Source organism: Ascaphus truei, chromosome 21, assembly GCF_040206685.1.
Source record: "Ascaphus truei isolate aAscTru1 chromosome 21, aAscTru1.hap1, whole genome shotgun sequence".
Classification (NCBI taxonomy): domain Eukaryota; kingdom Metazoa; phylum Chordata; class Amphibia; order Anura; family Ascaphidae; genus Ascaphus; species Ascaphus truei.
The window spans coordinates 26,940,688-26,951,611 of NC_134503.1; the positions used below are offsets into that span (position 1 = coordinate 26,940,688).

General features: G+C 52.0%; 1 protein-coding gene across 2 annotated transcripts in view; it reads left to right on the plus strand.

Annotated features, from left to right (window-relative positions):
* The window catches only part of MVB12B (multivesicular body subunit 12B), a 104,442-nt gene that overhangs the window by 86,799 nt on the left and 6,719 nt on the right, over window positions 1-10,924 (plus strand). For both annotated transcript variants that reach the window (XM_075579408.1, XM_075579406.1), the window contains exon 9: window positions 9,645-9,704. In XM_075579408.1, coding sequence (XP_075435523.1) covers window positions 9,645-9,704 — 60 coding nt within the window. The remainder of the gene's footprint in view (window positions 1-9,644; window positions 9,705-10,924) is intronic.

Below are 10,924 nucleotides of genomic sequence, written 5' to 3' on the forward strand. Positions count from 1 at the left end.
GGGTTGCAGACCTGCCTAAGACATGCAGATGAGCATACAGTTATATTTGCATATTTGCTTTCCTGTGGAGGGTTTTTGTCACTTTTTTTACTCACCATAACTTAACTCAGTATTATGGTTTATATATATATATATATATATATATATATATATATATATGCCCCCATACATATATATTGAAAAAAAAAACATATAAAACCCACCCAAATACATATGAAACCCCAATACATATAAAAAAACAAAACATTAAAAAACAAATAGATATGGGGGGCGTGCCGATGACGTCATCCAGGGCAGACGGGTAGAGGGAGAGCTCTGGAGACCCCTCTGCATAATCACTGAATTTAAACCTCTTCCCCCGGTTAAAAACACCCCAAAAAGCATTGAATTTCTCCCTGAAACCATAGTGATGGCGAACAGGGGGAAAAGTCACCAGCCCCAAGGGGTTGGCAGGTTCTTTACCCCCGCTAAACAATCTGCTGAGGCGGGAGGCAGGCGGCAAGATGGCGCCCAGACATCAGGTGCACGAGGCACACAAGGCCTCATTAGCCCGGTGAGTCCCGCTGAGACTCCCCCCTCGCCAGATGGGAGAATAACGAAGGAGTTTCTTGAGGAGCTCCATGCTAAGCTCCAAAGATCACTGGAGACGAATATTAAGGATGCGGTGGCCGAAATAAAACACGATATCCAGGGCCTACAAGAGCGCACCACAACCCTGGAAGCCAGGCTGGATGAGGCCCTCCATCACCAAACAGAGGCGGACGACGAGATAATTCGCCTGGGCCAGGAGATCCACTCCCTCCGGGACGGTCTGGAAGACCAGGAGAACCGGGACCGCAGGCAGAACCTGCGGATCCGCGGTATCCCCGAGGCGATAATGCCCTCCCAGCTCAGGGCATACCTGATGGATTTTTTCCTCACTATCTCCCCTGATCTCGACCCCCGGGACCTTGAAATAGACAGGGCACACAGGGCACTGGGTCCGCGCTCAGAAGATCCAAACCGCAGGCAGGACGTGATCGTGCGCCTCCACAGTTTCTCAACTAAGGATAAACTGATTGGAGCCTGCAGGGATAAGGACACGATCACGTTCCAGACCGAGCCACTACAGATCTATAATGATCTTTCTAAGCTTACCGTGGACCGACGGAAGGCGATGCGCCCCCTGACACTCCTCCTCCGGGAAAAGGGAATTAAGTACAAATGGGGCTTCCCGTTTAAGTTGATCATCTCCCATAAAGGAAAATTTCTGACCATCAGACGGCCCGAGGATATGGAGCCTCTGGCTAAAACCCTGGGCCTCCCCGCGGAACCCTTCCACCATGCTCACCAGGCTGACAACAGACCCCGGGAACGGGAGGACCACCCGGTCAGAGCATCCGAGAGAATCGCGGAGCAGAGGCAGTCCAGGGAGAGATGACGGGTGTCCCCTGCACAGAGGGAGGCCCTCCCGGGAGATTTCCGTCCTTTTCCCTAACACCACTTAAAATGGCGTCTGGAGGGTCCCCACCGCATGCCTCTGCACAAGAAGCACCAAACGAAGCTACACCACTAACCTTTGAAAAGGGACTCCCAACAGCACCCAGAGAGGCGACTGGCTCCAACTCCTCTGGCACGCTGAAGGATCCATCCGCTGCATCGCAGGAGTTCGAAGAGATGAGCCCACCGCGTGCGCAGCGGTCTTATCCAAGATGGCGTCTGAGGAGTCTCCATTCCGCTGCGGAGCACCACGAGGTATCCTGATCGAGATCGAGACGAAGCAGACGTCATCACCGCGCGCGACCTCCGACCATCAGATTCCACTCTCCGCATCACGTGACCCCGACCAATGGATCCAGACCAGAGGCGCCGAGCGCACAACGCCGGATGAGCCCATACCACAGCCCGGCCCCCGGATGGTGTGCCGGTGCCCCCCCTCGGCCGAGGGGGGGCCAAGAGGTCTCGCTGACGCTCCAACCCCTGACGGTCCCACAGGATCACGGCTCCCCCTCCTCTGCGGAGGGGCGGACGGCACAGGACATCCCGGTCGCTCCCAGCTGTGAGGCGTCCACAGAGGGTCTGTAGCACTGTTCCCCCCATGTTATCACCGGTTGTTATACCTCCCATTGCCCCAAGTTTGGCAGCAGACCTCAGCTACCCCAGCGTTCATGTCCTCCAAGTCATAAGGGCCCACACAGAACTCGAAGAGCATTCCCCTATCCCCCCCCCACCATTCCCCCCCCTCCTCCCCCGACCCACCCCCCTTCTTTTTTCCTATTCTCTCCCGCACCTCACCCCCCCCCCCTAATACCAATGCCCCCACCCCTTCCCTCTGGCCCAATACCGGCCTCACCTCCTCCCCCCCCCTCTTCTCCCTGCCTCTCCCCCCTCGTCCGCGCTATCCCCTTCCACCCCACCCCCCTTTCTTACTCACCCCCCCTCCCCTCTCTCCTACCCCCCCCCCCTCCACCTTTCCCCCTGTCCCCCTGTCCCCCTAGCCTCCTTCTCAACCCCTTCCCCATCCCATCCGCCCCCAAGAGGGGATGCACGCACCCCAACTGCAGCCCAGTGACATTCACAAGTGAATAAGGACATGAAAATAACATTTTCCTGAAACGACACAAAAGGCTGCACTAACTCTGTATTACTGTAACTGTCAGGTGTCTACAGCATTGAAGGCTCTCTCTGTATAATGTTTTGGGCGCAACGATTGAGTTGTTTTCCCCCCCCCTCCCCCCACCTCATTCCCCTACCCCCACTTCCTTACCCCACCCCCCCTCCGATTTACCCCCAATCCTCCCTCCCCTCCCCCCCACCCCCAACCCCCCCCCCAACACCCCCTCCTGCCCCTCGCCCACTCCCCTCCCTGTTCCCCTACCCAGCACAACCTGCACCTCGGCTCTGCTATATCTCTGCAGGTATATAAGGCTTTGACTACTGCTTCTCCCAAGGTAGACACAGGAGGGCGTACTGCCCCCATAGTACCGCAAATATCCGACACATACCTAACGGTTTGGATAATGTGTACATGGTTTACGGTTCAAAGACCTGTGTTACCCTCTCCCCACTCCCCCCCCCTCCCCCTCCTCCATTACCCTAGCCCCCCCCCCCACCCTCCTCACCCACCCCCTCCCCCCTGACTCACCCCCCCCCAACCATGCAAATCCACCCCCATACCCCAGCCCCCCCTACCCCCCCCCTACCCCTGCCCCCACCCATACCCCCTCCCGCCCCTTCCGGGCGGAACCACTTACCTCCGGGCCAGCTCGGCCGAATACGCTCACGAAGACGGGCCTGACAAGCGATGCTCCTAGAACCACCACACAAGGTCGCACAACACTTGTGCTACAGCGAATGTCTGTTGTCAATACTACTAAATGTAAAGTATGCATAAGGTCTAAAGGTCTAAAGTATAAGCCTGTACCCCCCCTCCCCCATCCCCTATCCCTTCCCCAGCTACCCCTCTCCCTCCCCCCTCTCCCCCCACCCCCCTTACCCTGGCTCCCCTGGGCATTTATATAAAGGATGCTGAAGATATCCGAGGTTGTTTGGGGATAAGACCTATGACGACCCGCCCAAGCCTCAAGCCCCCTTCTCCCCCCCCTCCTCCCCCCTACTCTTCCCCGTTCCAGGACCAACTCCCTACCCCCCCCTGCCTCCCAACTACCCCTCCCTATCCCTGCCCCCCCCTAACCCCACCCCCCGCTCCCCCCGGGCTGGACCACTCTCCCTTGAATCAGCCTGGCTAAGCACGCTCACGAATATGGACTCGACAGGTGCATTACCCGGGTTTACCACACGAGGTCGCACAACACTTGTGCTAAGGCAAATGTATAATGTGTAAACTGTTATATGTGAATCATGTACAATGCTGAAGGTTCAATGTTTAAGCCTGTACCCCCCCCCACCCCCTATTCCTCCCCCCCCCAATTCCCCCCCCCTTCCCCTCCACCCACCCCCACCCCGGTTTCCCTGAGCAGGAACATATTCGATGCTGATTGTAACCTAGGTAGATTGGAGATAAGACTTTTGATGACCCGCCTATGCATCATCCCCCCTGCTCCGTCCTCTTTCCCCCCTACCCTTTTCTCCTCCAAGACCAACTCCCTACCCCCCCCTGCACCCACCCCTAAACCCCCCCCTCCCCCACACCAATTGAGCAGGGACCCTTCCCGTATACCCCCCTCCCCTCCCCCCCACTAGCTACTAAACACTTCAGGTATAAAACATTGCTATACAATAGGTTCCAACAATCGGGAGCCCACAACGAGGACCCATCCCTCCCCTCCTCCCCCCCTTTCGCCCCCCCCCCTTCCCAACCACCCCCCCTGCATTTCAGCATGCATTCCCAATGAGTTATTTCTCATCATTTAGCAGCAAGCGCAGAGGGGTTGCCATTCTGTTCCGACAGGGCACTCCATTTAATTTAACAAAAATTCAAGCAGATCCAGAGGGGAGATTTATTGTAGTCTATAGCTCACTATCCGGCACGACAATCGCCCTTATTAACCTATACGCCCCAAACAAGAACCAGACAGAATTTCTTTAAAAGGTTCTGGAAGAAATTGACCCACAATACCTATCCTCAATACTCATTGCAGGGGATCTAAATATGGCTCTCAACCCAAAAGAAGATAAATCGAGCCAACCAGGACGACAACACTCTACTCAGTCACAAAGACTGGGGAAAAAATTTAAGGACATTATCGGGGACTTTTCTCTGGTAGACATTTGGAGAACACAACATCAGGGGCAAAGAGATTATACTTTTTACTCGGCGCCTCACCAGTCTTATTCCCGTATTGACTACTTTCTCGCTTCCAAGAACGTCCTAGAGGCCACCACTGACACAGATATCGGCCCAATTACGTGGTCAGATCACGCTCCCATCACCATGACCCTATCCATCCCCTTCGGGAAAACTATCTCATACTGCTGGAAACTAAACGATTCCTTACTGAACCACTCCGGGACAGTGATGGAAGTTAAGGAATACTTCAGAATAAACACAGGCTCCGTAGCCACTCCAGCAAGCCTGTGGGAAGCCCATAAGGCGACAATCCGAGGAAATCTTATCTCGATTGCCTCCCACCGGAAGAAAACTAAACTCAAATTAACTAAAGAGCTTACAGACAAAATAATCGACTTAGAGCAGCAGCATAAAAATAACCCCTCCCGGAGAATTTATAAACAATTGACAACTGCCCGAAACGATTTAAGAATCATCCAATTAGAAGGTGTAGAAAAAGCTCTTAGATGGACGGGTCAGAGGTATTATGATAAAGGGAACAAGGCCGATAGACTTCTTGCCAGCAAGTTACGAGGAATACAGAAAAGATCGCAAATCACGGCGATCAGGAATAACTCTGGTGAACTCCAATACAACGGAAAAAAAATAGCAGAGGAATTCACCAAATTCTACACTAAATTATATAACCTAAGAACCCACTCTGCTAACTCTAAAGCGACGGATATGGCATTAGCCACCGATTATCTATCCGAATGCGACCTTCCATCATTAACAGAGGAAGAAAATACTTATCTTAATGCGAAAATTACGCTAGACGAATTAGAAACGGCCGTTAGAGCCTCCAAAAATTCCAAGGCGCCGGGCCCTGATGGCTTCACAAATGCATACTACAAAAAATTCTTCCCCATCCTGTCCAAACATCTATTAAGCTTGTTCAACTCATTTCTAGAAGGGAGTCCTATCCCGTCCACAATGTCGTCCGCAAATTTGGCAATAATACTAAAGGTTGGGAAGGACCCCACCCAATGCGGAAGTTATAGACCAATTTCATTGTTGAACAACGACCTTAAACTATATAGTAAAATGTTGGCGAACAGACTTAATCCCATCCTCCCGAGATTAATACACAAGGACCAGGTCGGGTTTGTCCTGAGCCGCCAGGCCTCAGACAATACACGTAAAATAATTAATTTAGTAGACCATGTCCACCTTTCAGGCTCGAAGGCGATGCTATTAAGCCTAGACGCAGAGAAGGCGTTTGACAGGATTGATTAGCTATTTCTAAACCAAACACTGATTAAATTCGGCTTCAGAGACTCGTTCTTAAAGGGCGTTCAAGCACTTTATCAGAATCCCTCAGCCTCGGTACGCCTCTCAGGCGGAGGCTCGGAACGATTCCAAATCCAGAACGGTACCCGACAAGGATGCCCCCTATCTCCCCTTCTCTTCGCCCTCACGATTGAACCACTGGCGTCTAAAATAAGACGGAACCCGAACATCCAGGGAATTCTGATCGATAAAGCACAATACAAAATTTCCCTATTCGCTGATGACATCATCCTTACTCTGACTAAACCTCTAACTTCCCTCCCCAACCTCCAGAGGGAACTGTCGGAGTTTGGTAGAGTATCAGGATATAAGATAAACAGCGACAAATCAGAGGCTCTAAATCTTTGTCTCCCAGATCCCGAAGTCAATCTCCTCAAAACCAATTTTAGCTACAGATGGTGCCCTTCATACATTAAATATCTGGGAGTTAATGTGTCAAGGCACTATCGGGATTTATACCGGGATAACTACCCGCGGTTATGGGACAAGATCAAAAAGGATCTAGATCAGTGGGAAGGGTTACCAGATATCGTGGTTCGGTCGCATGATCTCCACTAAGATGAATATACTCCCAAGAATGTTATATCTCTTTCAAACACTCCCGACCCACGTCCCGGGCGCTGATCTCAAAAACATGCAAAACAGAATATTTCACTTTATTTGGCAGGGCAAAAGACCCCGAGTCGCCAGATCGGTCTTGATGGCAGCAAGATCTAGGGGAGGCCTGGGGGTACCAGATTTACACAGATATTACCTAGCTGCACAGCTCAAGCAGGTGGTAATGTGGAATTCTGACCCGACCCGTTGTAGTTGGGTGGAGATAGAGACTCGATGTGCCAAAATGCCTTCTCTGCAAGCCTGCCTCTGGAGCCTGGACAGAGGAGAGGGCCATACACACAATCTTAAACTACAGGCCTCACGTTTCACATGGGACGTTTGGTCACGATGTAAATACAAATATGGCCTTACTACCAAAAGCTCCCAATTGACTCCTATCTTTAACAATCCGAAGTTCCCCCCGGGATGTGGATCTAAACTGTTCGATCAATACAGCACAAGGGGTATAGAGGCGATTGCGGATCTTCTGAGCCTAGGGAGGCTTCTGAGTTTCCAAGAGATAAGGACCAAATATAAAATTAGAGAATTGGACACATTCAAATATCTTCAAATCAGAAACTTTATTAGGACAACATGCCCTCTCCCAGAATACCCCACTCTCACATCGTTTGAACTTCTTTGCGAGACAAAGACCCATCAGAAAGGTCTAATCTCAGACATATACGGGGCTCTAGAGCGCTCCTCGACCCCAAAAGAGCATGACTATATGCTCAAATGGGCAGCTGACCTGAACATAGATATAGACAGAGAGACTTGGGAAGAAATCTGGGAGACAGCCTCGGAGACCTCCCTATGCACTACAATAAAGGAAAACATTTATAAAATTATGTTTGGCTGGTATCTTACCCCAGCACGATTAAACCAAATCTACCCTCTGGCATCAGATCTATGTTGGAGAGGCTGTGGTCATAGAGGGGACATGGTCCACATCTGGTGGACCTGTCCAGAAATTGTGAAGTACTGGACCAAGGTCCAAATTTTGATAAAAGAGGTCACCGACCTGGAAGTGCCTATGGAACCACTGACCTACCTGCTGGCTGCACCATTGAAGGACATTGTCCGGCCGGTCAGGAAATTAATATCCTTCATTCTTACCGCGGCTCGATGCTGTATTGCGGCCTCCTGGAGGAAAACAACAACGCCGGCACTGGGAACGATCAGAAAAAGAGTCGACGAGGTGATGGTCATGGAACGGCTCACCGCCATCGTTAGACAAAAAATTCCGGCATACGAGGACATCTGGGATCCATGGATCTCCAGCAATAGATCCAGACAGCCAACTCCAGCGCACCAGAGACCGACCACCCCACCATAGGCGCTCTAACACTGCCCTAAATCTCACACCCCCAAACAGTCAGATGGGTCCCCCACCCCCCCTACCCCTTCCCCCCCTCTCTACCCCCCCCCCTTACCTCCCCAGTCCCCCCCCTCTGCCTTCCTTCTCTGAAGGCACCCCCCCCTTTTCTACGGACAACTGCGGTTGTCTATCTGTTTTCCCCCCCAAAAAAGATGTGGAGTTGAAAATGTTAGGCTTTATCGCACAATATCACTGTATGTATACCTGAATGCCTAATAAAATTGTTTGAAAAACACCAACAAAAAAAACCACAAATATATAAAAAACAATATATATATATCCCGCTCCCCCATCCTGCTCTACAATTACCTTGTGGATGGTCAGGTCAGGCCTGGTTTCTGCGGGGGGGCGTCGCTGCAAGTTGGGTCTGATCTATGGCTAGGCCCGGCTGCCGGTCCTCTCGCGGCCGAGCCCCGGCTCTCCCTCAGCTGCAGGCTGAGGAAGAGCCAGGGCTCGGCCGCGAGAATACCGGCAGCCGGGCCTGGCCAGAGGTCGGGCCCAACTTGCGGGGCCGGACAGGCAACCTGCAAACACCGGGCCCGGGACACCTGTCCCTATTGTCTCCCCCTGTCGGCGGCCCTGGTTCTACATCTCATTAGCATAGTTACCGTCACTTTATTGTAACATCATGTTGTGACGTTTCTTATGTCTTAGTGTTACTCCCATCCAGGCCCTATAACTTCCAATAACGTCACAGTAATTATGTCTTAGTGTTACTCCCATCCAGACCCTATAACTCCCAATAACGTGACGTAATTATGTCTTAGTGTTACTCCCACCCAGACCCTATAACTTCCAATAACGTGACGGTAATTATGTCTTAGTGTTACTCCCATCCAGACCCTATAACTTCCAATAACGTGACGGTAATTATGTGGTTACCCCCATCCTCACCCTGTTAGTACCCTATATCAGTGTCTGGATGTGACGCCACGTTTATGTGTGACCTTACTTATGTCACGTTAAGTTCCCTCATTACCGTTAACGGACTTTAGTGGCAATTTGATGTTATAACACCTCGTGCATATAATGTGCATGTCATTATCACTAACGCTGTTTCGGGGAGAAAACCTTTCGTCCTCTGATGATACCCCGTTCGTGTCCACGTAACGTTACGTGGCTCTCGGGCGCTGTGTGTTTTTTGGGGGGGTTATCTTCCTCTCTCCGGAGTTTTTTTTTTTTTTTTTCCCCTTCCGAATCCAGCTAACGAGGACAGTATTAACCCCTTCAGTCCCAGGAGCGCCTGAGACACATAGCGAGTGTTTCCCGTGTTTCAGACTCATGGTCTCTGTCCCTCTCTCCTCCCTCCCCTCTCCTCTCTCGCCCTCTCTCTCCTCTCTCTTCTCTCTCTCTCTCCTCTCTCTTCTCTCTCTCTTTCCTCTCTCTCCTCTCCCTCCTCTCTCTTCTCTCTCCTCTCTCTTCTCTCTCTCTTTCCTCTCTCTCCTCTCTCTTTCCTCTCCCTCTTCTCTCTTCTCTCTCTCTCTTTTCTCTCTCTCTCTTTCCTCTCTCTCCTCTCTCCCCTCTCTCCCCTCTCTCCCCTCTCTCTTATCCCGTTCCCTGTCGGCGGTACTGACCCGCCACGAGCCGTAACACGTGTCCGTTCTCTTGCAGATGCAGCAAATGGACCTACTGGGAATCCCCATCAAATCGCTGGCGGAGATTGAGAAGGAGGTAATTGCAGGAGGCGCTCGGTCAGGTCGTGGCTGGGAGCTCAGTGATGCAGAGATCAGGGCTGTGTTATACAGGAACACACCCACCCAAACACCCACCCAAGCACCCACCCAAGCACCCACCCAAACACCCACCCAAGCGCCAACCCAAGCGCCCACCCACGCGCCCACCCAAACAACCACCCACCCACACCTACCTGTGTGGCTTTTGCTAATTTCACACCTCCTCCCTCTGGAGCTGCCCTCCCTGTGAGTGACACAATGAGTGAGATTGTCCTCCCAGTGAGTGACACAATGAGTGAGACTGTCCTCCCTGTGAGTGACACAATGAGTGAGATTGTCCTCCCAGTGAGTGACACAATGAATGAGACTGCCCTCCCTGTGAGTGGCGCAATGAGTGACACTGTCCTCCCTGTGAGTGACGCAATGAGTGACTCTGCCCTCCCTGTGAGTGACGCAATGAGTGAGACTGCCCTCCCTGTGAGTGACACAATGAGTGAGACTGTCCTCCCTGTGAGTGACACAATGAGTGAGACTGCCCTCTCTGTGAGTGACACAATGAGTGAGACTGTCCTCCCTGTGAGTGACACAATGAGTGAGACTGTCCTCCCTGTGAGTGATGCAGTGAGTGAGATTGTCCTCCCAGTGAGTGACACAATGAGTGAGACTGCCCTCCCTGTGAGTGATGCAATGAGTGAGACTGTCCTCCCTGTGAGTGAAGCAATGAGTGAGACTGCCCTCCCTGTGAGTGACAAAATGAGTGAGATTGTCCTCCCTGTGAGTGACACAATGAGTGAGACTGCCCTCCCAGTGAGGGATGCAATGAGTGAGACTGCCGTCCCAGTGAGTGTCACAAGGAGGGAGACTGCCCTCCCTGTGAGTGACACAATGAGTGAGACTGTCCTCCCAGAGAGTGTCACAATGAGTGAGACTGCCCTCCCTATGAGTGACGCAAAGAGCGAGACTGCCCTCCCTATGAGTGACGCAATGAATGAGACTGCCCTCCCAGTGAGTGTCACAATGAGTGAGACTGCCCTCCCTATGAGTGACGCAATGAGTGAGACTGCCCTCCCTATGAGTGACGCAATGAGTGAGACTGCCCTCCCTATGAGTGACGCAATGAGTGAGACTGCCCTCCCTATGAGTGACGCAATGAGTGAGACTGCCCTCCCTATGAGTGACGCAATGAGTGAGACTGCCCTCCCTATGAGTGACGCAATG